Here is a 27328-nt window from a genome sequence, read left to right on the forward strand (position 1 = left end):
TGATTGAATAACGTGTACATTTATTTTGCAGCGCACGCAACGCGTCCGGTCTGGTCAGCATGTAACAATTAACCATTATTAAGCATACCTGCTCCCCATCATTACGCACACCTGGACTTCATCATCACCTTGATTACCTTCCCTTTATTTAGCCCTCAGTAGCCTCAGTCAGTAATTGTTTGTTTTCATGTTCAGTACAGATCCCCTGTTATGTTAATTTGCCTTTCATTATTGTTAATAAACTCACCTTCTGCACCTGTTTCCTGCGTCTACGTGACACTTATGTAAGTCTTGGTTCCAATAATTTATATTTTTCGGCCACATTATTTGAGAATACTTTATACACAGAAAATAAATATTACAATTATAAATACGCATATATTTCAACCCAAATGTGTTTACAATATCTCTACACTTGATAAATTACCACAATAACAACAAAAGCTTGTTGAAAATGTTTACTTTTTTATTTGACTTATTCAAAGTCAGTTTATTTCACAAGGACATGGGAGGCATCTGATTACACAAAAACACTCCATCACAGTACTGACGGATAGACAAACAGACAGACAGAGCATGCTCTATCTGGGAGAGCAGAGCATGTCTGTCTGTCAGGGAAGACTGATGGCTAAGGTCATTTATGTTTGTGTGTGTTAGTGCTGAGCGATTAACCGAAATGTCGTTTTTTTTTGTGTGAGTCCAACACGCCGTTTCTCTGGAGATAAATCAAATAATTCACGAGAGAAATCAAGTCAAGAACTATGTGGAACGCTGTGCTGAAGGGTGTTGTAGTTTTCATTAAGAAAATATTCAACATAGTTTAGTGCAGAAAATTGGTAATTAACTACAATGATCATAATCCATTGCGCCTGTTCTTTCCGGTGTGGACAGAGACGGATACACTTTTACGTCTGCTACGTTATGTTAGATACACACAGACCGCATAGACTGGATGAAAAAGGAATGTACACAACGTGAGTGGTGTCTATTCATGGCTGCCAAGGGAAGCTAGGCTTCCCCCAAAAATGGAAAAAAATAATCTGTTTAATAATTGTCCTTAAATTCGCAAGAGCCTCTCTGTCTCTATAGCCCATCTATCCGGTGCTGTCTGGTCAAAAAGAGTATGATATTGATGCCACCCGTAGCATTTGCCCTCCCTAATATAAAATATTAGCCAATCAGCATTGATCTAAACTGTGAATGGTCCTGTCGCACCAAAAAAAAGGGTCAAGGGAAGCCAGTTTGGATTTGGCTTCACATCACATCAAGCCAAACGTCATTGGCAGAAAAAAAATGGAATTGTTGTGTTGTTGTCTAAAATAGCCATGGATGGCGATAAGGATTTGGACTTGTGATTTTACTTAATTCTCTGTACTGGCCAATTTAAAAATAAAAAATAAATCTAACTAGGCAAGTCAGTTAAAAACATTCTTATTTGATTATAACGGTGATTCTGATCCAACCATAAATTCATATATTGTGCCCCTGGCCTGATAACTAGCTGGCTCATTGTTGCCCATGAAAGAAAGTTAGGCTAGCGAGCAAGCATTTTAGCCAGGTAGCCTTGGACAACAAAAATGTAAAATATGTACTGTATATGACAGTCATAGACCGTTTCGGCAACATGAAAGAGAGGATGGCATTGGCGTTCCTATACCAGTTAGGCGAGTCCACGTTTTTCTACTTGCAAGCACGCCGCACACAGAGAAATCAGTACCACATCATATTTAGCTTATGTTGATTGGACTAAATCGTTTTTGGTATCTTTTAGTTGTCACTGTATTAGACTAAGCAGAGGTGATTTGATGATGTTGACATGTTAAAGTTGAAATGGTGCTGGAATATTGGAGGCAGCTCCTGTTTTCTTTGGAACTTGCGGTTGGTAACTCTGGTGTTCTAAATCAATAGTTGTTTAGTAGTTTGAAAATGTCGGTAACATTAACGTGCTTGATTATGCTGTAGGTCATGTAACTGTTTGTTACATGCCATATGCTTTGTGGACTTCACCGGACAGATGTTGCTCTCTGGATTTGTGATGAAACGGGTGTGGTTTAATTTATTATGCCACTGTGTCTTCTTATTGTCTTGGCCTTTAGGCCTATAGTTCACATGCCTTGCCACCGTGATATAACAGGTTATAGAGCAAACAACGCAATTATCACAACATATAGGTTATCATTTGGATTTTCTTTTCCTGGCTGGCTTGGCTTCCCCAATGATTTTACCCATATACCACTACTGCACAACACAACAATGAGAGAGAGAGACAGTTTGGGAAAGTATGCCTCATCTACTTTGAATAACTAGTAAAATTATTACATCAGACAGCTCTGCAGCATGCTTAGTCCAGTTAGCTAAATAGGATGACTAAGTAATACATGATGACTTTAAGGAATGAAAAATAAAGTTATCAAATAAAAAGTAAGTAATATACACAACTGAAATATTAATTCATAGTAATTTCCTGTTTTTCTTTTGATGTCTACCGAATGTGGACCTGAAAGAGACCATGGAATATTTTTAGTTTGGCAATTGAATGTTCACCATTTTTGGCTTTGGAATTTCCATTAAAAAGCTATAAAATCATTTTAATGTCATTATTTCATAATGCATTTAATGTTTAAAAAAATAATCGAAACCGATTTCTTTTTTCCTAATCGAACCGAAACTACCTTCAAAAAGAACTAATCGCCCAGCACTTGTGTGAGTGTGTAATAATTGTGGGTGCTAATATTTTTCCTATTTCACACATGTACATGTGTGTATTAATACGCATGTGTGAATTAGAAACTTATTTTTGCATATCCCAACTCTCCCTGAGACACACTAAGAGAGTGGGGTCACGGCCAGGGTCTGCAATTATCAACGGCGACCCTGGAGCAATTAGTGTTAAGTGCCTTGCTCAAGGGCAGACAGATTTGGGGTTGGCAAGTAGTTGTTTGTGCTTGCATGTGCGTATGCTTGAGGAACACAAGTCTGCAGCCCACTACTGTGTTCTCTTCCTTAGAACAGTCGCTTCTCATAACTGTGTGTGTGAGAGGGAGAGGGAGAGGGAGAGGGGGAGAGGGAGAGGGAGAGGGAGAGGGAGAGGGAGAGAGAGAGAGAGAGAGAGAGAGAGAGAGAGAGAGAGAGAGAGAGAGAGAGAGAGAGAGAGAGAGAGAGAGAGAGAGAGACAGGTTTAACAGATTAATGGATCACATAACAAATGACCAACATGTTGCATCAGGCCGAGATCAGATACTGTAGAGACATATAGGCAGGTTGAAGTGAGATTAGTTTTGAAAGGGAAACCATTCTAAATCTAGGGGCTTGTACGTGGAACTGAGATTTTCAGAAGATCCTCAGATAATATATTGTAATGTTAGCCTCTGTGACAGCGCTGCACTATGGGCAAGCCAACACTGCCAAGCTAGAGCACATCAGTAAGTACCTGTGCATGCTGTGGACTCCTCCCTCCATCTGGGCCGATGTCGTCCTCCTCTCAAACTTCAGATCCCCAGAATACATCATGGCTCTGCAGGGGGAAGACAAATAATGTTACACAGAGCCCCGAGCTCACACACACAGCCTTCGAACAGATGGCGTTATCAAAGTAGGCTCACTTTGATTTACATTCAAATGTGTACCTGAGCTGGGTGAGGCTCTTGGATCCGATGTCTTGACAGGAGTGCTGGATCCCAGCCAGCAGGTAGGGAATAAACTTATGTATGGAGCCCTTGTCCTGGACCGCCCCCGACACACCTTGGGCCACCTTGATCTTGTCACACTCACTGGAGAGAGGGAGGAGACGGGTAAGCTATAGTGCCTTCAGAAAGTATTCATACCCCTTGACTTATTCCACATTTTGTTGTGTTACAGCCTGAATTCAAAATATACCCAATAATGAAAGTGAAAACATGTATTTTGACATTTTCGCAAATGTATTGAAAATAAAACACAGAAATATCTCATTTACATAAGTATTCACAGGCCTGAGTCAATACTTTGAAGAAGCACCTTTGGCAACGATTACAACCATCAGTCTTTCTGGGTAGGTCTCTAAGAGCTTTCCACACATGGATTGTGCAACATTTTCCCATTTTTCTTTTCAAAGCTCTGTCAAATTGGTTGTTAATCATTGCTAGACAACCATTTTCAGGTCTTGCCAAAGATTTTCAAGTAGATTTATGTAAGAACTGTAACTAGGCCACCCTGGAACATTGTCTTTTTGGTAACAACTCCAGTGTAGATTTGGCCTTGCATTTTAGGCTATTGTTAAATCAAAGTTTATTTGTCACGTGCGCAGAATACAACAGGTGTACAGTCGTGGCCAAAAGTTTTGAGAATGACACAAATATAAATTTTCACAAAGTCTGCTGCCTCAGTCTGTATGATGGCAATTTGCATATACTCCAGAATGTTATGAAGAGTGATCAGATGAATTGCAATTAATTGCAAAGTCCCTCTTTGCCATGCAAATGAACTGAATCCCCCAAAAACATTTCCACTGCATTTCAGCCCTGCCACAAAAGGACCAGCTGACATCATGTCAGTGATTCTCTCGTTAACACAGGTGTGAGTTGTCGAGGACAAGGCTGGAGATCACTCTGTCATGCTGATTGAGTTCGAATAACAGACTGGAAGCTTCAAAAGGAGGGTGGTGCTAGGAATCCTTGTTCTTCCTCTGTCAACCATGGTTACCTGCAAGGAAACACGTGCTGTCATCATTGCTTTGCACAAAAAGGGCTTCACAGGCAAGGATATTGCTGCCAGTAAGATTGCACCTAAATCAACCATTTATCGGATCATCAAGAACTTCAAGGAGAGCAGTTCAATTGTTGTAAAGAAGGCTTCAGAGCGCCCAAGAAAGTCCAGCAAGCGCCAGGACTGTCTCCTAAAGTTGATTTAGCTGCGGGATCGGGGCACCACCAGGACAGAGCTTGCTAAGGAATGGATGCAGGCAGGTGTGAGTGCATCTGCACGCACAGTGAGATGAAGACTTTTGGAGGATGGCCTGGTGTCAAGAAGGGCAGCAAAGAAGCCACTTCTCTCCAAGAAAAACATCAGGGACAGACTGATATTCTGCAAAAGGTACAGGGATTGGACTGCTGAGGACTGGGGTAAAGTCATTTTCTCTGATGAATCCCCTTTCCGATTGTTTGGGGCATCCGGAAAAAAAGCTTGTCCGGAGAAGACAAGGTGAGCGCTACCATCAGTCCTGTGTCATGCCAACAGTAAAGCATCCTGAGACCATTCATGTGTGGGGTTGCTTCTCAGCCAAGGGAGTGGGCTCACTCACAATTTTTCCTAAGAACACAGCCATGAATAAAGAATGGTACCAACACATCCTCCGAGAGCAACTTCTCCAAACCATCCAGGAACAGTTTGGTGACGAACAATGCCTTTTCCAGCATGATGGAGCACCTTGCCATAAGGCAAAAGTGATAACTAAGTAAGTGGCATGGGGAATAAAACATCAATATTTTGGGTCCATGGGCAGGAAACTCCCCAGACCTTAATCCCATTGAGAACTTGTGGTCAATCCTCAAGAGGCGGATGGACAAACAAAACCCCACAAATTCTGACAAACTCCAAGCATTGATTATGCAAGAATGGGCTGCCATCAGTCAGGATGTGGCCCAGAAGTTAATTGAAAGCATGCCAGGGCGGATTGCATAGGTCTTGAAAAAGAAGGGTCAACACTGCAAATATTGACTCAGCATCAACTTCATGTAATTGTCAATAAAAGCCTTTGACACTTATGAAATGCTTGTAATTATACTTCAGTATTCCATAGTAACATCTGACAAAAATATCTAAAGACACTGAAGCAGCAAACTTTATGAAAATTAATATTTGTGTCATTCTCAAAACTTTTGGACACGACTGTAGACCTTACAGTGAAATGTTACTTACAATCCCTAACCAACAGTGCAATTTAAGTAAAAAAATAGGTATTAGGTAAACAATAGATAAGTAAAGAAATACAAAATAAAAACAGTAAAATGACAGTGAAAATAACAGTAGCGAGGCTATATACAGGTGGTACCAGTACAGGGTCAATGTGCGGGGGCGCCGGTTAGTAGGGCTAATTGAGGTAATATGTACATGTAGGTATAGTTAGTGACTATGCATAGATGATAAACGGAGAGAAGCAGCGTAAAAGAGGGGTTGGCAGGGGGGGGGGGGGGGTGAACAGACGGACGACGACAAACACTGCAAATAGTCCGGGTAGTCATTTGATTACCTGTTCAGGACTCTTATGGCTTGGGGGTAGAAGCTGTTGAAGCCTTTTGGCCCTAGACTTGGCGCTCTGGTACCGCTTGTCATGCGGTAGCAGAGAGAACAGTCTATGACTGGGGTGGCTGGGGTCTTTGACTGCCTGGTGTAGAGGTCCTGGATGGCAGGAAGCTTTGCCCAAGTGATGTACTGGGCCGTACGCACCACCCTCTGTAGTGCCTTGCGGTCGGAGGCCGAGCAGTTGCCGTACCAGGCAGTGATGCAACCGGTCAGGATGCTCTCAATGTTGCAGCTGAAGAACCTTTTGAGGATCTGAGGACCCATGCCAAATATTTTCACTCTCCTGAGGGGGAATAGGTTTTGTCGTGCCCTCTTCACGACTGTCTTGGTGTGTTTGGACCATTCTACTTTGTTGGTGATGTGGACACCAAGAAACCTGAAGCTCTCAACCTGCTCCACTACAGCCCCATCTATGAGAATGGGGGCGTGCTTGGTCCTCCTTTTCATGTAATCCACGATCTTCTTTGTCTTGAAGGAGATCTCCTTTGCATCTCCTTTGTCCTGCTGAAATGTGAATTAATCTCCTAGTGTCTGGTGGAAAGCAGACTGAACCAGGCTTTTCTCTAGGATTTTGCCTGTACTTAGCGCCATTACGTTTCTTTTTTATCCCAAAAAACTCCCCAGTCCTTAATGATTACAAGCATACTCATAACATGATGCAGCCACCACTATGCTTGAAAATATGGAGTGTGGTACTCAGTGATGCGTTGTAATGGATTTGCCCCAAACATAACACTTTGTATTCAGGACAAAAAGGTACCGTAATTTCCGGACTATTAAGTGCACCTGAATATAAGCCGCACCCACTGAATTTAAAAAAAAATATTATTTTGAACATAAATAAGCCGCACATGTCTATAAGCCGCAGGTGCCTACCGGTACATTGAAACAAATGAACTTTACACAGGCTTTAACGAAACATGGCTTGTAACAAAAATAAATAGGCTTTAACGAAACACGGATTGTAACAAAAAATAAAAAATTTGCAGTAAGCTTTAGTTGTCTTTTTGCACTGAGTCAATTCCTCACGCTGCTGTTTCCAACGTCTTATCATCGAATCATTAAGACCAAGCTCCCGTGCAGCAGCTCTATTTCCTTTTCCAACAGCCAGATCAATCGCCTTCAACTTGAAAGCTGCATCATATGCATTTCTCCGTGTCTTTGCCATGATGAGGGTGACAAAATGACTACCGTAATCAGAATGATGGGAAGTTTGAGAGCGCTCGATTTAATCTAAACAGTAAACAAAAAAGTTGTTTGACCTTAACCCGTTCGGCAATTTCATTGGTCTAATGAAAGCTTCATGCCGCCAAAAAACTGAGCACGTCACAGAATGTGTTTTTTGGAGAAAAAAAAATTGAAAGCGGGAAAAATCCATATATTAGCCGCGTCATTGTTTAAGCCGCGAGATTCAAAGCTGGGAAAAAAGTTGCGGCTTATAGTCCGGAATTTACGGTAATTGATTTGCCAAATTTTTTTGCAGTATTACTTTAGTGCCTTGTTGCAAACAGGATGCATGTTTTGGAATATTTTTAATATGTACAGGCCTCGCGAGGCATTGGAAAACCTCCCTGGTCTTGGTGGTTGAATCTGTTTTAAATTCACTGCTCGACTGAGGGACCTTACAATTATCTGTATGTGAGGGGTACAGAGATGAGGTAGTCATTCAAAAATCATGTTAAACACTATCATTGCATAGTGAGTCCATGCAAATGATTGTGACTTGTTAAGCACATTTTTACTCCTTAAGTTACTTAGGTTTGCCATAACAGAGGTTGAATACTTATTGACTCAAGACATTTCAGCTTAAAAAAAAATATTAATGGCATTATGGGGTATTGTGTGTAGGCCAGTGGCCCAAAAGAATCGCAATTGAATCCATTTTAAATTCAGGCTGTAACACAACAAAATGTGGAACAAGTCAAGGGGTGTGAATACTTTCTGAAAGGCACTGTATATATGCTGTTTGTCTTTTGATTGACTGCCTGCTTCAAAGCCAGTTACCCCTGGGTCGTATTCATTGATTATTGCACACTGTAGCAAAATGTTTTGCAACGGGAAACAAAAACAAGCGTTCAGGTAGTGTCTCTGTCTGTTATTTCACTTCGTGCCTAATGATTACAACCCTGGAGACAATAAATGTGTATTACTAGTGTATTAGTATCAGGTGTTGGAACCGGTTCAGGGAACAGAACTGAAAAATGTAAAATAAACATTTTTTGAGGAACAGAAGCAAGAACGAAAGTGATCTATACTGTTCCGGAACTGAACCGTTATTTTAAAAGCATGGGAACCGTTATTTTACGTTCCGGGCATTTTTTCCTATTCCCACAAAAGAACGCAACAAAGCGCCTATGCAAAACCCTCACTTTGTCACTCAAACGAATTCCGGTGTCACCCTGCCTGCCAGCTGAACATCTTTGCCAGTGTGTGTGTGCAGGCTACCTGCCCCTCCTCCTCCCTCAGAAGCATAATCTACCGTACATAGATGTCACAAGCTAGTTTTGGTCTAGCTCACAAACTCTAGGCGGCATTATGCGTAATGTAATGGGACTGAGAGTCATGGTCAAGGGCTAGCTCTGGTCCAACGTTAGTTAAGCCAACTCTCTGAAGTTCCAAGACATTCAAAGTTCCTTCATAGTTTCCGCTCCTCCACAGGTATAATTCTGTGGGCCTAATTCAGATGAAGCGCTGGGTTGTTATGACATGCTTTATAAACAGTTACTTTTTTTTGTTGGTTCGAACCGGTTCAGAACTATATTTTGCTGGTCGGAATGAACAAATGATGGTTCTGTTCAGAATGAAATGATTGGCAAATTATTATATTAGTATTACTGCGCCTCAGTACCTGAAGTATCTGGTCTGGGAGCCCAGGTTCTTGTCCATGGCATCCAGTGAGCCCATGCCTCTGTACTTCTTCAGCCTGATGCCATCAGAGAAGAAGTATTCACCTGGAGCCTCACTGGTGGCAGCCAGGAGAGAGCCCATCATCACTGGAGAGACAGAGGGAAGGAGAGGTAACCGTTAGATAATGTGAGTGTTAGCCCTTTATCCACTGCTAATGGAATGTGTGTATGCTTGTGGTGTGTCTTTTGTAAAAACCTTTCACTGAGTGTGTACTTTAGACCCCTCCACTCAACTCTGGACATTGAAGCCAATTCCACTGCTTGTTTTCATTGTTCCCCTTTAATCAGGGACTGATTTAGACGTGGGACACCAGGTGGGTGCAATTTAATTATCAGGTAGAACAGAAAACCAGCAAGCTCCGGACCTCGTAGGGTAAGAGTTGAATACCAGGTCTAAATCAGTCCCTGATTAAAAGAGAACAATGAAAACAAGCAGTGGAATTGGCTTTGAGGTCCAGAGTTGAGTTTGAAAGGACTATAATGAGAGTTTGTGTGTGTATGGGTATTTAATTTAAGCCTGACTCACCTGTAGATGCCCCCAGTGCCAGGGCTTTGGCAATGTGCCCCACGGTCTGGATGCCCCCGTCGGCAATGACCGGCACCCCGAATCGACGGGCGTACTCCGACACCTTGTACACGGCGGTGGCCTGGGGACGCCCGCATGCCAACACTGAGAAAACAGGGGAAGGAGGACAGGTGTGAACAAAGAACACACACACACAAGTTGAATATCCAGCCAAGACTGCACATGTAGACCAATTAGTGGAAAAAATATCAGAATTGGGCTGCCTGTGTAAACGCAGACTTATTGTCACTTCAATTGAGGCTGACAGGTCATGGAGAATATCCAGCCAAGCCTGCACATGTAGACCAGGGTTTCCCAAACGCAGTCCTGGGGCCCACGGTTTGGTTGTTGCCCTAGCACTACACACTGGGGCCCACGGTTTGGTTGTTGCCCTAGCACTACACACTGGGGCCCACGGTTTGGTTGTTGCCCTAGCACTACACACTGGGGCCCACGGTTTGGTTGTTGCCCTAGCACTACACAGCTGATTCAAATCATCAAAGCTTAATGAGATGGTTATTTGAATCAGCAGTGTAGTGCTAGGGCATAAAACCAAAACATGCGCCCAGGGGGGCCCAGGACCAAGTTTGGGAAACCCTGCTGCAGGCCACCTATCAGAGACAGACTAGTCATTCTCACACACAGCAGACAGTCTGTCCTTGAATGTATTTGATGTAATTTCCTGGTTTATGAAGTTAATAAGTCAGCATTAATTCATATTTTTGTTGATTTGCTGTAGATTAAACATTGTTTTGGCTTGCTTAAGTGGACTATATTTTAATGAATGGTATTTTATCATGTGTTTACCTGATAAATCGAATCATTATCAAACTGATTAAATAGCAAGATGATGGGGCATGATAGGATTTCCAATTTGCAAACATAGACCAACCGCACACTATATTACATTATACAAAGTTGATGTTTATTTGGGAAAATAACATTCATAAAATGAAAAGAGAAAACAAATTGAGTAAGTCTTAGGTGTTTTGAGTGGAGTTTGTTTCGTATGCAGGCTTTGTCCAACACTAAATTTGAGAAGTAGACGATTGCTATAATTTCCTCCTAAACATGTTGTGTAACAGTTTAAATGAGCAATCCGTTTCAGAGAATTTCTTTATGAACTCTTACTCTAAAATGACTTCATTAGAACATCAAACAAGTCGATAAAGTGGAAAATATTATTTTAGCTTCATGTCCACTTCTTTTTCTGTGATTATTATGCATGAGCTTTGGATCAGTCTAACTGTTACAGGTATGTAATATACTAAATAATGACCTAAAAAAAATACTCAATATCCAGACCAGCACTACCAGAAGGTTTTTGCAGTCATGCATATTTAACCTCTTAAAATAATGATAATATTATGATCAAACACATTGTAAATCATATGTTAAGTCAATGACATATGTAAATGAAGTGTTAGAAACAATGACATATGTAAATGAATGAAATGCCTTACAACAGCCAGTTTAATTCGGCGCTAAGGGCTCCCTCCCCACTCCTATATGAAAACCTGGGCATAGGTTGGTGTACAACCGACAGGGTAAATGCAGTTAAATACAACTCATTGGGGAAAAAGACTAGGTTTATTTTTTCTTAACAGGGACAACGACCTTTTACAGTAAATTGACAGATGCAGAATGATGAAAATATCTTTCATCTGTAGTAGGCCAATTGATATTGCTAAAGAAGTTACAACTTGTTTCAGATGGGAAGGTGAATGGCCTAACTGACAGACACCATCATGACTGAGACTGTCCATCACATGCCTCTGCACTGCATTTAAGGATGCATCTCAGGTCCACTACTAAAACATACTTCATCATATGCATCCAAACATAGCGCATGTGTCGTAATGATGAGGGTATGTCGAGACAAGATAGGTGTGATGTCACACACGGTGACTGACAGATTAGTCAAGGACAAAAGGACAAAAACCCAAAAACCCAAGGTCAGCTTGACTACTACTTCTACTGATGCAGAGCCGTTAGCAACCAATGCAGAGAGGCTGTGAAGGCGGGTGGGCGGGCACAGTGTGGTAGTAGAGCCAATGAGAGAGAGCCCTGCGTAGGGGGGTGGGGGACTTACTGCAGTATCCCGTAACAGTAGTTGGGGTTTTGGGGCTGTGGCGCTTTATACCAGGAGGAACACTGAGAGGCGCTGGAGAGACATACATTACAGGCAGTGTGAAACCAAGAGAGAAGAGAGGAGAGGAGAGGAGAGGAGAGGTCCACACAATGAAACGAAGGTGATGAGAAAGAGAGGGATACAGAGAGAAAGAAGGAGACTGCTACAGAGAGAAAGAAAGACTGCTACAGAGAGAAAGAAAGAGACTGCTACAGAGAGAAAGAAAGAGACTGCTACAGAGAGAAAGAAAGAGACTGCTACAGAGAGAAAGAAGGAGACTGCTACAGAGAGAAAGAAAGAGACTGCTACAGAGAGAAAGAAAGAGACTGCTACAGAGAGAAAGAAGGAGACTGCTACAGAGAGAAAGAAAGAGACTGCTACACAGAGAGAAAGAAGGAGACTGCTACAGAGAGAAAGAAAGACTGCTACAGAGAGAAAGAAAGAGACTGCTACAGAGAGAAAGAAAGAGACTGCTACAGAGAGAAAGAAAGAGACTGCTACAGAGAGAAAGAAGGAGACTGCTACAGAGAGAAAGAAAGAGACTGCTACAGAGAGAAAGAAAGAGACTGCTACAGAGAGAAAGAAGGAGACTGCTACAGAGAGAAAGAAGAGACTGCTACACAGAGAGAAAGAAAGAGACTGCTACAGAGAGAAAGAAAGAGACTGCTACAGAGAGAAAGAAAGAGACTGCTACAGAGAGAAAGAAAGAGACTGCTACAGAGAGAAAGAAAGAGACTGCTACAGAGAGAAAGAAAGAGACTGCTACAGAGAGAAAGAAGGAGACTGCTACAGAGAGAAAGAAGGAGACTGCTACAGAGAGAAAGAAAGAGACTGCTCACAGAGAGAAAGAAGGAGACTGCTACACAGAGAGAAAGAAAGAGACTGCTACAGAGAGAAAGAAAGAGACTGCTACAGAGAGATAGAAGGAAGCGATAGATAGATAGAAAATAAGAAACCCAAAACAGATCATGAAAGATGGAGAGAGAATAGCATGATGGAGAGAGAAGGGGAGAATGAGACGGAGAGAAACATAAAATAGAGGGTAGGAACGATGAACAAGAAGAAAGTTGTGCGTGCTTTCTGAGGACCTGCCCCTTGAGAAAATCAATTGTTTGTTCGTTGAACGTTTTGCTCTGAAGTGGTTTGATTGAGGTTTGAGGATGTTGCATATGCTGCATTCATTCAGCAGGTGCTCTTATTCTGTTAAATTGCCTGTATTAGAATGTAGCATGCATGGCAGCACAATTTGATTCTGAAAAACCATTCAGCATTCTCTACAGCCAGTAGACAGAGAGAAAAAAAACTAGGACGAACACTTATGGATGGGACCCTTTGTACAGACTTCTACACTTGGCTAAGGGGCGATTTCAGTCGTTAGTGGGAAGGTGGTCAGATTGGAGACTCCCGATTGGGTTAGAGCTGTGGGAGGGGAGCTAGGAAGCCTGCCATTTTTGGGACTTACCTTCCTGTGTGATACAGATGGAGCCACTGCCCATGCCCACGCGCAGGCCGTCCACCCCGGCATCGATCAGGTTCTTGGCCTGGGCTGCAGTTACCACTGAGACAAGCAGGGGGAGACAGACCAACAATGTCAAGGGTGGTACATGAGGGCAATTCTGAGAATGCAGCATTTCTGTGTGCGTCCCAACACTTACCATTGCCTCCAATGACCTGAAGCAGTGGGTATTTCTCTTTGATGTACTTAATCATGTTGATTTGGAAGATTGAGTTCCCTTGAGAGGAGTCCTTAAAGAACGAGAGCAACATTAAAGAACAGATTGAAGAAGAGAAAGTATCTATATGAGAAGAACAAAGAGATGGGGTAGGAGAACCAGTGACCCACCAGTACGACCACGTCTACTCCGCTCTGCACCAGCAGGTCCAGTCTGTACTTGTCATCGTTGTGCGTGCCGATGGCTGCCCCACACAGCAACTGTTTGCGGGAGTCTTTAGCGGCCAGGGGAAAGTCCCTGTTCTTCTTCAGATCTGTCCTGGCGATGATGGACACCAGGCAGCCGTCCTCGTTCACTATGGGCAGCTTACCTACACAGAGATGGACACCATTTAGAACGGGGAAATCTAATCACGAGGCACATGAATTTGACATGTATAGGACTGTCCTTCCCCTTTTCCCAGGTCCCGCCTCCTCACCTTTCTTACTCCTCTGCAGGATCTCATTGGCCTCTTTCAGTGTCACTCCAGCTGGAGCAACGACAAGGTCCTCCAGCTTTGTCATCACCTGTAGCGGGGAAGGAAAGGAGAAAACAAAGGAAGATGAGCATTTACCTTTGGACGGCAGTTAGAGAGTGGTAGGGAAGTAAACTAAATGCATATACACTGATTTAAAAATACTAACTCGAAGACCGAATAACATTCAACCATAATATGTATTAAGCCACACACACCTCACTGAGTGGCAGGATGTGCTCCTCCTCCTTCAGGAAGTCAATGTCCCGCGAGGAGATGATGCCAACAAGGTGGCCCCCCATGTGGCCGTTGTCTGTGATGGGGATGCCGCAGAAGCCGTGGCGTGCCTTGGCCTGGAACACGTCTGCCACACGGTCTGTAGGACTCATCACCACCGGGTCTGTGATGAAGCCCTGCTCGTACCGCTGGGAGAGAGAGGGAAGGAGGCAGGCAGGAGAAGGAGGGAGATGAGGGGGAAAAGAGGGAGCAGGGTGGAGGGGGTGGAGAGAGGAATGAGGTAGCAGGAAGGATAATATAAATTGGGGGAGGGGGAAGAGGAGAAAAGTGAACAGGGAGAGGAGCGAGAGGGTAAGGATATCTATTACACTCTGCAAACCTACAGGGTATTTAAAAAGCAAGCCAGACAGAGCATGAGCGATAGATCCAAATCTGAGAATATAAAGAAAAAGATTGCCTGGCGGGAACACTACAGTGAAACAGTAGCAACTAGTTTGGCAGGAAGATCAAACCGAGAGAGCAGACGATAAGATGAGTAACAGAGACAAACATACAGACACACACATGTAACAGAAAAGAAAGATGAAAGGAGATGGGAGTGAAAAAGAGAGAGCATGGCATAGGGGTCATTACCTTGACCTTGCGGACCTCGTTGGCCTGGAACTCTGGAGTGCAGTTGTGGTGGATGAAGCCTATTCCTCCCGTGAGCTGAAAGAAGGGACATCATATTTTTATTTGTGTGTGCACACGTGTAAGAATGTGTGTGAGAGAATGTGTGTCCTCAGACATTAACCCTAACTGAAGTTGCCTGTAAGGATTTATCCAGAACAAACTGTTCCAAGCCTCGAGGGAATTCTGGCCTTTGTTTTACGATGAAGATTGTGATGTTTCCTCTGACGTTTGCCTCTGGGGGGGTTCACAACTATCTTAGGTTACTATTTTAAGTGAAACGGATATGTGCAGCTGTTGTAGTCACTTCAAGTTACCCTGGCCTGGGAGAAAGTAGAAGTTGTTTTCCAATAGCTGATGATATTTACACCATCAGGGGTTTTATAGGGTTGTGGCTTGTGGTCTCCTGTGACCATGTGATTGGTCATTCACAACAAAGCCGTTTTTAATTCCTTTTTATTTCAAAAAAATGTGGGGCTTAATATTGCAGAAAGATTGTTGCTTCCATCAATGTAATTGTCTGGATCATTTCCAATCCCCATATATTTTGGGGGTAAATATATATATATATATATATATATATATAATAAAAGTCGGAAGTTTACATACACCTTAGACAAATACATTTAAACTCAGTTTTTCACAATTCCTGACATTTAATCCTAGTGAAAAATCCCTGTTTGCGGTCAGTTAGGATCACCACTTTATTTTAAGAATGTGAAATGTCAGAATAATAGTAGAGTGATTTTTTTCAGCTTTTTTTTCTTTCATCGCATTCCCAGTGGTTCAGAAGTTTACATACACTCAATTAGTATTTGGTAGCATAGCCTTTCAATTGTTTAACTTCGGTCAAACGTTTCGGGGAGCCTTCCACAAGCTTCCCACAATAAGTTGGGTGAATTTTGGCCCATTCCTCCATGACAGAGCTGTTGTAACGGAGTCAGGTTTGTAGGCCTCCTTGCTCGCACACGCTTTTTCAGTTCTGCCCACAAGTTTTCTATAGGATTGAGGTCAGGGCTTTGTGATGGCAACTCCAATACCTTGACTTTGTTGTCCTTAAGCCATTTTACCACAACTTTGGAAGTATGCTTGGGGTCATTGTCCATTTGGATGACCCATTTGCGACCAAGCTTTAACTTCCTGACTGATGTCTTGAGATGTTGCTTCAATATATCCACGTAATTTTCCTCCTCATGATGCCATCTATTTTGTGAAGTGTACCAGTCCCACCTGCAGCAAAGCACCCCCACAACATGATGCTGCCACCCCCGTGCGTCACGGTTAGGATGGTGTTCTTCGGCTTGCAAGCCTCCCCCGTTTTCCTCCAAACATAACAATAGTCATTATGGCCAAACAGTTCTATTTTTGTTTCATCAGACCAGAGGACATTTCTCCAAAAAGTACAATCTTTTTCCCCATGTGTAGTTGCAAACCGTAGTCTGGCTTTTTATGGTGGTTTTGGAGCAGTGGCTTCTTCTTTGCTGAGCGGCCTTTCATGTTATGTCGATATAGGACTCGTTTTACTATGGATATAGATACTTTTGTACCCGTTTCCTCCAGCATCTTCACAAGGTTCTTTGCTGTTGTTCTGGGATTGATTTGCACTTTTCGCACCGAAGTACGTTCATCTCTAGGAGACAGAACGTGTCTCCTTCCTGAGCGGTATGACGGCTGCGTGGTTCCATGGTGTTTATACTTGCGTACTATTGTTTGTACAGATGAAGGTGGTACCTTCAGGCGTTTGGAAATTGCTCCCAAGGATTAACCAGACTTTTTTTCTGAGGTCTTGGCTAATATCTTTTCATTTTCCCATGATGTCAAGCAGAGGCACTGAGTTTGAAGGTAGGCCTTGAAATACATCCACAGGTACACCTCCAATTGACTCAAATTATGTCAATTAGCCTATCAGAAGCTTCTATAGCCATGACATATTTTTCGGGAATTTTCCAAGCTGTTTAAAGGCACAGTCAACTTAGTGTATGTAAACTTCTGACCCACTGGAATTGTAATGCAGTGAATTATAAGTGAAATAATCTGTCTGTAAACAATTGTTGGAAACATGTATTGTGTCATGCACAAAGGAGATGTCCTAGCCGACTTGCCAAAACTATAGTTTGTTAACAAGAAATTTGTGGTGGTTGAAAAATGAGTTTTAATGACTCCAACCTAACGGTATGTACATTTCTGACTTCAACTGTACATACATACCCATACATACATATATACACTGCTCCAAAAAATAAAGGGAACACTAAAATAACACATCCTAGATCTGAATGAATGAAATAATCTTATTAATTACTTTTTTCTTTACATAGTTGAATGTGCTGACAACAAAATCACACTAAAATAATCAATGGAAATCCAATTTATCAACCCATGGAGGTCTGGATTTCGAGTCACACTCAAAATTAAAGTGGAAAACCACACTACAGGCTGATCCAACTTTGATGTAATGTCCTTAAAACAAGTCAAAATGAGGCTCAGTAGTGTGTGTGGCCTCCACGTGCCTGTATGACCTCCCTACCACGCCTGGGCATGCTCCTGATGAGGTGGCGGATGGTCTCCTGAGGGATCTCCTCCCAGACCTGGACTAAAGCATCCGCCAACTCCTGGACAGTCTGTGGTGCAACGTGGCGTTGGTGGATGGAGCGAGACATGATGTCCCAGATGTGCTCAATTGGATTCAGGTCTGGGGTACGGGCGGGCCAGTCCATAGCATCAATGCCTTCCTCTTGCAGGAACTGCTGACACACTCCAGCCACATGAGGTCTAGCATTGTCTTGCATTAGGAGGAACCCAGGGCCAACCGCACCAGCATATGGTCTCACAAGGGGTCTGAGGATCTCATCTCGGTACCTAATGGCAGTCAGGCTACCTCTGGCGAGCACATGGAGGGCTGTGCGGCCCCCCAAAGAAATGCCACCCCACACCATGACTGACCCACCGCCAAACCGGTCATGCTGGAGGATGTTGCAGGCAGCAGAACGTTCTCCACGGCGTCTCCAGACTCTGTTACGTCTGTCACATGCTCAGTGTGAACCTGCTTTCATCTGTGAAGAGCACAGGGCGCCAGTGGCGAATTTGCCAATCTTGGTGTTCTCTGGCAAATGCCAAACGTCCTGCACGGTGTTGGGCTGTAAGCACAACCCCCACCTGTGGACGTCGGGCCCTCATACCACCCTCATGGAGTCTGTTTCTGACCGTTTGAGCAGACACATGCACATTTGTGGCCTGCTGGAGGTCATTTTGCAGGGCTCTGGCAGTGCTCCTCCTTGCACAAGGCGGAGGTAGCGGTCCTGCTGCTGGGTTGTTGCCCTCCTACGGCCTCCTCCACGTCTCCTGATGTACTGGCCTGTCTCCTGGTAGCGCCTCCATGCTCTGGACACTACACTGACAGACACAGCAAACCTTCTTGCCACAGCTCGCATTGATGTACCATCCTGGATGAGCTGCACTACCTGAGCCACTTGTGTGGGTTGTAGACTCTGTCTCATGCTACCACTAGAGTGAAAGCACCGCCAGCATTCAAAAGTGACCAAACATCGGCCAGGAAGCATAGGAACTGAGAAGTGGTCTGTGGTCACCACCTGCAGAACCACTCCTTAATTGGGGGTGTCTTGCTAATTGCCTATAATTTCCACCTGTTGTCTATTCCATTTGCACAACAGCATGTGACATTTATTGTCAATCAGTGTTGCTTCCTAAGTGGACAGTTTGATTTCACAGAAGTGTGATTGACTTGGAGTTACATTGTGTTGTTTAAGTGTTCCCTTTATTTTTTTGAGCAGTGTATATACACACATGCATACTTTAAAACAAATATACCTTTATTATTCCCCGCAAACCCTAACACCCTTCCCTCAATTGGAGTAAACTAATAAACAATAACACTTTGGCTTCTACCTTCAGTTTATACATATTATACACATTTTACAGACCAAATCTATTTTACAATAGTCATATTTTGTTTGTTTTTAGTCCTTCCTCTATGTCTGATGTCCATCCAGTTTGATTTCTATTTGTAACTGTGCTATTTCACAAAATTTCTAAACCTATATACATTTTACTGACCCCATATGTTTTACATTTGTTGTCTTGTTATTAGTCCCACCCTTCAGCTCCATTCAACCCCTCCCATCTATCTCTTAACACCATCCGTTTTGGAGCTGCAACTGGGTCCTGGACTTCCTGACAGGCCGCCCCCAGGTGGTGAGGGTAGGTAACAACATCTCCACCCCGCTGATCCTCAACACTGGGTCCCCACAAGGGTGAGTTCTCAGCCCTCTTCTGTACTCCCTGTTCACCCACGACTGCGTGGCCATGCACGCATCCAACTCAATTATCAAGTTTGCAGACGACACCACAGTGGTAGGCTTGATTACCAACAACGACGAGACTGCCTACAGGGAGGAGGTGAGGGCCCTTCAGGGAGTGTGGTGTCAGGAAAATAACCTCGCACTCAATGTCAACAAAACAAAGGAGATGATCGTGGACTTCAGGAAACAGCAGAGGGAGCAGCCCCCTATCTACATTGACGGGACAGCAGTGGAGAGGGTGGAGAGTTTTAAGTTCCTCGGCGTACACATCACGGACAAACTGAAAATGGTCCACCCACACAGACAGCGTGGTGAAGAAGGCGCAGCAGCCCCTCTTCAACCTCAGGAGGCTGAAGAAATTCGGCTTGTCACCAAAAACACTCACAAACTTTTACAGATGCACAATCGAGAGCATCCTGTCGGGCTGTATCACCGCCTGGTACTGCAGCTGCTCCACCCATAACCGGAAGGCTCTCCAGAGGGTAGTGAGGTCTGCACAACGCATCACCGGGTGCAAACTACCTGCCCTCCAGGACACCTACACCACTCGATGTCACAGGAAGGCCAAAAAGATCATCAAGGACAGCAACCACCCGAGCCACTGCCTGTTCACCCCGCTAACATCCAGAAGGCGAGGTCAGTACAGGTGCATCAAAGCTGGGACAGAGAGATTGAAAAACAGCTTCTATCTCAAGGCCATCAGACTGTTAAACAGCCATCACTAACATTGAGTGGCTGCTGCCAACATACTGACTCAACTCAAGCCACTTTAATAATGGGAAAATTGATGTAATCAATTTATCACTTGCCACTTTATATTATTTATATTAGATAATGTTTACATAACCTACATTATTCATCTCATATGTATATACTGTACGCGATACCATCTACTGCATCTTGCCATCTTGATGTAATTAGATGTATCACTAGCCACTTTAAACAATGCCGCTTTATGTTTTCATAACCTACATTACTCATCTCATATGTATATACTGTACTCCATACCATCTATTACATCTTGCCATCCTGATATAATGTATCACTAGCCACCTTAAACAATGCTGCTTTATATGTTTTCATACCCTACAATACTCATCTCATATGTATATACTGTACTCCATACCATCTATTACATCTTGCCTACGCCGTTCGGCCATCACTCATTTATATATTTTTATGTACATATTCGTATTCATTCCTTTACACTTGTGTGTACAAGGTAGTTGTTGTGGAATTGGTAGATTACTTGTTAGATATTACTGCATGGTCGGAACTAGAAGCACAAGCATTTCGCTACACTTGCATTAACACCTGCTAACCATGTGTATGTGGCAAATAAATGTGATTTGATTTTGATTTGCCATATATATTTCAACTGTGTTGTGATGCTTCACAAAAGTACTGAATCTTTCTATTCTTATAGCTTCTACAGACTGTAAATTAAAGATGAACATTTTTGCTAAAATAATTATATTATTGATTGACTATGACTTAGTTCTAGGCAAATGTTGCCATTCTTCAGGCATTCCTGGACCTGTGACCAAAAACGAGCTACATATGGACAGTACCAAAATAAATGATCTAATGACTACCTCCTCGCAGAAAAATCTGCAGAGCTGGGAAGATTGTATCCCCCATATATATAACATTCTATTGGTTGCAAGAATTTTGTATAATAATTTAAATTGAAAAATTCGAAGTTTTGAATCCGGCGTTGTTTTGCGTGTCAATTCATAAACCATGTGCCATGGAATGAATACATCAAAAATCTCTTCCCAACTACTTTGCAATTTATTTGGCACAGCTGTCAATTTTTTGGTCCTTAAATGAAATTGGTATATGTTTTTATTCATCACAATTTTATTTAACCATTTCTGTTCTTTAATGCAGGGCCGACAGACAAGTTCATTATTTTTTCCCACTTCTATTTGCCTCTTCCATTTTTGTGGTAATGCTGCAATTAGTTGGTTGTAATATTGGGTAGACAGACATTTCCATATGTCTGTGTTAGCTGCATGTGTGACATAATCCCACCAGTGCTATTTATGATATAATTTACAAAAATTATACCTTCTTAAAACATTTTATCAATATGTATATATTTTTTTATCAATTATTATATTTAAGTTTAACCACAATATTTGTTGTATTATTTGTTCTGTCTTTTCAGGTGGATTAAACTGAAATTGCAACCAACTTTCTATGGCTTGTTTAAAAAATAACGATATTTTGGCGATGATTTCGTTTTCAAACAACCAAAAGTGTGCAGTTGTAATCTGAATAAAGGGAAAAAGGCCATTCTTGAACATGGGGTGAGACATTCCTACCAATTTACTAGAGAACCAGTTTGGATTGAAGTATAACTTTTGTATGACTGATGCCTTTAGTGAGAGATCTAATGCTTTAATATTTAATCATTTCTGCCCTCCGAATTCATATTCGTTATAGAAATGGGCCCTTTTAATTTTGTCTGGCCTGCCATTCCAAATAAACTTGAATATTTTTTGTTCATATAATTTAAAAAGCAGGCCACTAGGTGTAGGCAAAACCATAAGCAAATAGGTAAACTGTGATATGACTAAAGAGTTAATCAGGGTGATTTTCCCACAAATCGACAGGTATTTTCCTTTCCATGGTAGCAAGATCTTATCTATTTTTGCTAACTTTCTATAAAAATTTATCGGAGTGAGATCATTTCTTTATTTCTGGATTTGTATACCGAGTATGTCCACATCCCCATCAGACCATTTTATTGGTAAACTACACGGTAATGTAAAAGTTGCATTTTTTTGTGATCCAATACGTAATACTTATCATAATTTGGATTTAGTCCAGAGAGGTTAGTAAAAGTATCTAGATCCTCTATGAGGCTGTGGAGGGATTCTAATTGTGGTTTTAAAAGAAAACATGAATCATCAGCGTAGAATGAAACCTTTGTTTTTAAGCCACAGATTTCTAATCCCTATATATTATTGTTGGATCTAATTTTAACAGCAAACATTTCGATGGCAATAATAAATAGATATGCAGATAGTGGACAACCTTGTTTTACTCCTCTTGACAGTTAAAAATATTCTGAGATGTAGCCATTATTTACTATTTTACACCTAGGGTTACTATACATAACTTTAACCCATTTTATAAGAGATTCTCCAACATTGAAATATTCCAGGCATTTATATATAAACTCCAGTTGTACTTTATCAAAAGCCATTTCAAAGTCAGCTATGAAAACCAGGCCTGGCTTCCCCGATATTTCATAGTATTCTATTGTTTCCAGTACTTGTCTTATATTATCTCCTATGTATCGTCCATGTAAAAAACCTGTCTGATTAGGATGAATAATATCTGACAATACCTTTTTAATTCTATGCACCAAGCATTTAGCTCAAATTTTTGCATCACAACACTGAAGTGTAAGAGGCCTCCAATTTTTTTAAATGGACTGGATCTTTATATATACACCACTTGGATCCTGTTTCAGTAATAATGAAATCAGACCTTCTTGTTGCGTGTCCGATAATCTAAAGTTTAAGTGGTTAAAACATGCTAATAATGGTCCTCTGAGTATATATAAAAAAAAGTTTGGTATACTTCCACTGGTTTGCCATCCAGCCCTGGAGTTTCCTGGACTTGAAGGCTTTAATTGCATCAAGAAGTTCCTCTGTATTTTGGCCTTCACATGAGTCTTTCTGTACAGATGTTAATTTTACATTATTAATAGGAAAAACATCTATACAATTAGCTTCGGTTAGTGGAGATGGAGGAGGCAAACTAAAACATATTCTTAAAATACTTTACTTCCTCTTTCAAAATATTATTGGGTGAATCATGCGTGACTCATCATTTGGAAGAAGTTTCAATACATTTCTTTGGTAGCATTTCTATGTTGAAGATTGAAATAGAATTTGGTGCATTTTCCCCCATATTCCTTTCAGTTCGCTTTATTTTTATAATATGTTACATTGGATCTTTCTTGAATAAGTTCCTCCATTTCTTTTTGTTTTTCCTCTAACTTATTCTGTGCCTCTATGGTACAGTTTTTATTGCTATCTGTACTGTGAGTCCTTCAATTTCCTTTGTTAATATGGACTCCTTTGATCTAAATTGCTTCTTTTTTTTTTTATAGATGAGTACTGAATTGCATGGCCTCTAAAAAGCACATTTAAAAGTGCCCCATACAATAAGAGGATCTGCTGTACCTATGCTATGTCTGAAAAAGTCAGTTATAAATTCTTCAGTCCTAGTTATAAACAATTTATCATCTAGTAGGCTTTGATTCAATTTCCAATATCCTCACCCATGTGGAAATTCTGTAAGAGTAATATATATGCCAATTATGTGATGATCCTTCTTTAATTCCTTCTTGCCTCTTTGGTAGCTGCGTGCCAACAAGTGCGGAGAAGATTAGCCTCACGTTTCACGCTCTTAGTTTTTCGTAAGTTGACCCGATACAGCTGTTTACTTTGTGAATTGCAGAGTCTACTTTTAACTAAAACCTTCAATTATGACGCCATGCCAAAGTGTGTGTGTTTAAACCAGACTTACTGCCATGGCAATGGCCAGCGCTGACTCTGTGACTGTGTCCATTGGGGTGGATACAAAAGGCGTTTTCATGGTGATCTGTTTTGTCAGGGCTGAAGTCAAATCCTGCAGAGGAAACAAACCAGTTTCTACAGTGAATACTTGTAACAAACACTTATTGTAGTAACAAACAACTTTTAGGGGGTATGCCTAATGAATAAGGCTCTGCTACAAATCAAGGTTACAATGGGAAGTTCTTCCTTCATAAATGGAACCCTGGGTTGTATTTACAGGCGCCAAACAGAAGAAAACGGATTGAAACAGGCAGGGACTACCTGAAATTGTCCAATAAGAAATGCTTGTTTTTGGTTTCTGTTGCAAATTGTTTTGCTAGTGTGCACTAATGAATTAGACCCCGGTCATGGAGAGACAGAAGCCCTATTGTCTTGAAGAACAAGGGTTCTACTCACCACCTGTTCCGATGTGAAGTCAATATACCCTGGAAGAATCAGGAAGTCACTGTGAGTGAGTGAGTGAGAGAGAAGGGTTGAGAGGAGAGCAGGGCCAGGCCTCACATGCTGCATACAATCTATCAATGGCATTCACACACACGTTTGCAATTTCACACATAATGTACTGCAAGGTGTTACGAAATCACACAAGGGGAAGCCAAAGGTTAATTTCCATCTTCAGTCATATTCTATGCTATGTTTTTTTTCATTGACACAGTGGCCGTAAAAAAAATGGTACCACTTGAGTGGTACTGCAAGCTCAGTATTTGATCATCTGAGATATCTGGAACTTCAAGTGGATAATTTTTCTGAGAAGTTGGGTGTATGTTACGTGGTGTGCATGCATCTGATGAGCAGGCAACAGAGTCCTGTGTTACTACACATTAGTGCTGATGGTCAACACATTCCTAAAGGTCCTGAGAAGTTTCCAAGCGTACTGTGTGTCTTGTACTAACTAGTTGAGATTTAAAGCATGCTGTTCCACTTGCATCTTCATTTTGGTGTATACTGGTACTATAAACACCTAAATAGTCAATGTGTGACCCATGTTTCTAGGAGATTAAGCAAGGAATTAGCAGAATGAGATGTGGTGGTAACTTCACTGAAAGAGCAGACAAGAGATAAGGCACTGTAGCAGACAGTGGCTGACTGACTGCCAAATAGGCTATATTTCTACCTAACAACTACTTATTGTTCGTGTCATTCCAATACAATCAGACCCTTTTGCTAAAATCTTGACATAATGGTGCCTCCAGAGTGTCATAATTACATTCTTGTCAAACATCGTCACAAGGCATGTCATGCCTTCATGGTATTTCCTAATTCAACTGCTGGAAACTAAGCTAACGTATCTGACCACAAAATAGTTATTGTCTTGTGTGTCAGACACTGAAAGTAGGCTGATTAATAAACAGAATTAAGAAACATGTCCCAGACACCCTCAATAAGGGTGATGCAGTGCCATAAATGCATGGACCTAAATATACTATATATACAAACTTATGTGGACACCCCTTCAAATGAGTGGATTTGACTATTTCATCCACACCCGTTGCTGACGTGTATAAAATCGAGCACACATACATGCAATCTCCATAGACAAACATTGGCAGTCTAATGGCCTTACTGAAAAGCTTAGTGACTTTCAACATGGCACCATCATAGGATGCCACCTTTCCAACAAGTCAGTTTGTCAAATTTCTGCCCTGTTAGAGATGCCCCGGTCAACTGTTATTGTGAAGTGGAAACGTCTAGGAGCAACAACGGCTCAGCCACGAAGTTGTAGGCTACACAAGCTCACAGAACAGAACCGCTCAGTGCTGAAGCACGTAAAAAACACACACACACACACACACACATAATAAATAAATACAAAATTGCCTGTCCTCACTACTGAGTTCCAAACTGCCTCTGGAAGCAACGTCAGCACAATAACTGTTTGTCGGGAGCTTCATGAAATGGGTAGCCATGTGCAATGCCAAGCGTCAGCTGGAGTGGTGTAAAGCTTGCCGCCATTGGACTCTGGAGCAGTGGAAATGAGTTCTCTGGAATGATGAATCATGCTTTACCATCTGGCAGTCCAATGGACAAATGTGGGTTTGACAGATGCCATGAAAACGCTATATGGTACCAATGCATATTTCCAACTATAAAGTTGGTGGAGGAGGAATAATAGTCTGTGGCTGTTTTTCATGGTTCGGGCTAGGCCCCTTAGTTCCAGTAAATGGAAATCTTAACGCTACAGCATACAATGACATTCTAGACGATTCTGTGCTTCCAACTTTGTGGCAAAAGTTTGGGGAAGGCCCTTTCCTGTTTCAGCATGACAATGCCCTGTACACAAAGCGAAGTCCATACAAAAATGGTTTGTCGAGATCGGTGTGGAAGAACTTGACTGGCCTGCAGAGCCATGACCTCAACCCCATCGATCACTTTTGGGATGAATTGGAACGCCAACTGCGAGCCAGGTCTAATCGCCCAACATCAGTGCCCGACCTCACTAATGCTCTTGTGGCTGAATGGAATTAAGCCCCCGCAGCAATGTTCCAACATCTAGTGGAAAGCCTTCCCAGAAGAGGGGAGGCTGTTATATCAGCAAAAGGGGACCAACTCCATATAAATGCCCATGATTTTGGAATGAGATGTTCGACAAGCAGGTGTCCACATACTTTTGGTCATGTAGTGTACTACAATAGAGGAACGTCCAAACCATGCATAACTGAATAGCCAGGCTTATCCAGAACCTAATCAAATACCCAGCTAGCTACTTCATTATGTTGGTAGATTTGCATCAGTCCCCAAAGTCAAATTGTTACGCAACTCGATGTCACTTGAAAGCAAGAGTTGAGCCGGGAAACCTAAGTCGGCAGACCCATGTAGAAAGATGTAATTTACTGCGTGTACTGCAATGACTCAAAGCCCCTACATGCGCAAATAATAATGTCATGTGTTTAAGACTTAATATAGGGCTTGCAGAGAAACTAACAACGCAAGCTAATTGAGATGGATTTCATCAAGGAGCCATGCGACCATAGACTGTAAAAAAATAAATGCGACTGCCAAATCCCAATAATTACTTGTACGTAAGGCCGTCCCCGCAGTTGAAGAGTTGCTGCCCGCTCAGTCCATCATCGGGCACGTAACCAGTCTGTCCACTGATCAAGTAGTCAGCCATGATACACAATCTATTGGGTGTTTGATCAGTCACTTTGGTGCTAAACATACAACGACCGAGAACTTTCTTCGTTTCTTTGCTTCACTCCTAGTTCCGATCTGTCAGTCAGCTGTGGTGTGGTGCGACCATGCGCACTGTCCCCCGCGTGCTTTGTTAAAGTCAAGTCTATAAAAATGATATGTAATGCATTCACAACAGTAGAAAATAAACCGAAATGCCCTTTTAATTCTTCGGCCTTTAATGTTATCAAGCTCCTGCCCTGTTTGGCGGTAGCTCTGGTCGCACACGTGTTCGTGATGTGCAGTTTGTGAACGATTCGTTC

The 27328-nt window shown here is 42.1% G+C and overlaps 1 protein-coding gene across 2 annotated transcripts; it reads right to left on the reverse strand.

Moving 5' to 3' along the window:
- Positions 1-445: 445 nt before the first annotated feature.
- On the reverse strand, positions 446-27328 carry LOC106566785 (inosine-5'-monophosphate dehydrogenase 2). 2 transcript variants are annotated; one of them, XM_014135172.3, is made up of 15 exons: positions 26909-27328; positions 24291-24339; positions 23845-23946; positions 14939-15013; positions 14287-14493; positions 14033-14120; positions 13725-13924; positions 13537-13627; positions 13344-13439; positions 11843-11914; positions 9712-9855; positions 9128-9272; positions 3627-3770; positions 3431-3514; positions 446-3025 (listed from the first exon to the last, which is right to left on the reverse strand). In XM_014135172.3, exons 1-15 carry the CDS (start codon positions 27052-27054, stop codon positions 3004-3006), a joined length of 1665 nt encoding a protein of 554 aa, XP_013990647.1. In that variant the 5' UTR covers positions 27055-27328; the 3' UTR covers positions 446-3003. The 2 variants fall into 2 exon arrangements, with proteins under 2 accessions (XP_013990647.1, XP_013990648.1); XM_014135173.3 differs by lacking the exon at positions 11843-11914 and having other exon boundaries at positions 26909-27327.

The sequence above is a fragment of the Salmo salar genome, chromosome 13 (genome assembly GCF_965601325.2).
Source record: "Salmo salar chromosome 13, fSalSal1, whole genome shotgun sequence".
NCBI classification, from domain to species: Eukaryota; Metazoa; Chordata; class Actinopteri; order Salmoniformes; family Salmonidae; genus Salmo; species Salmo salar.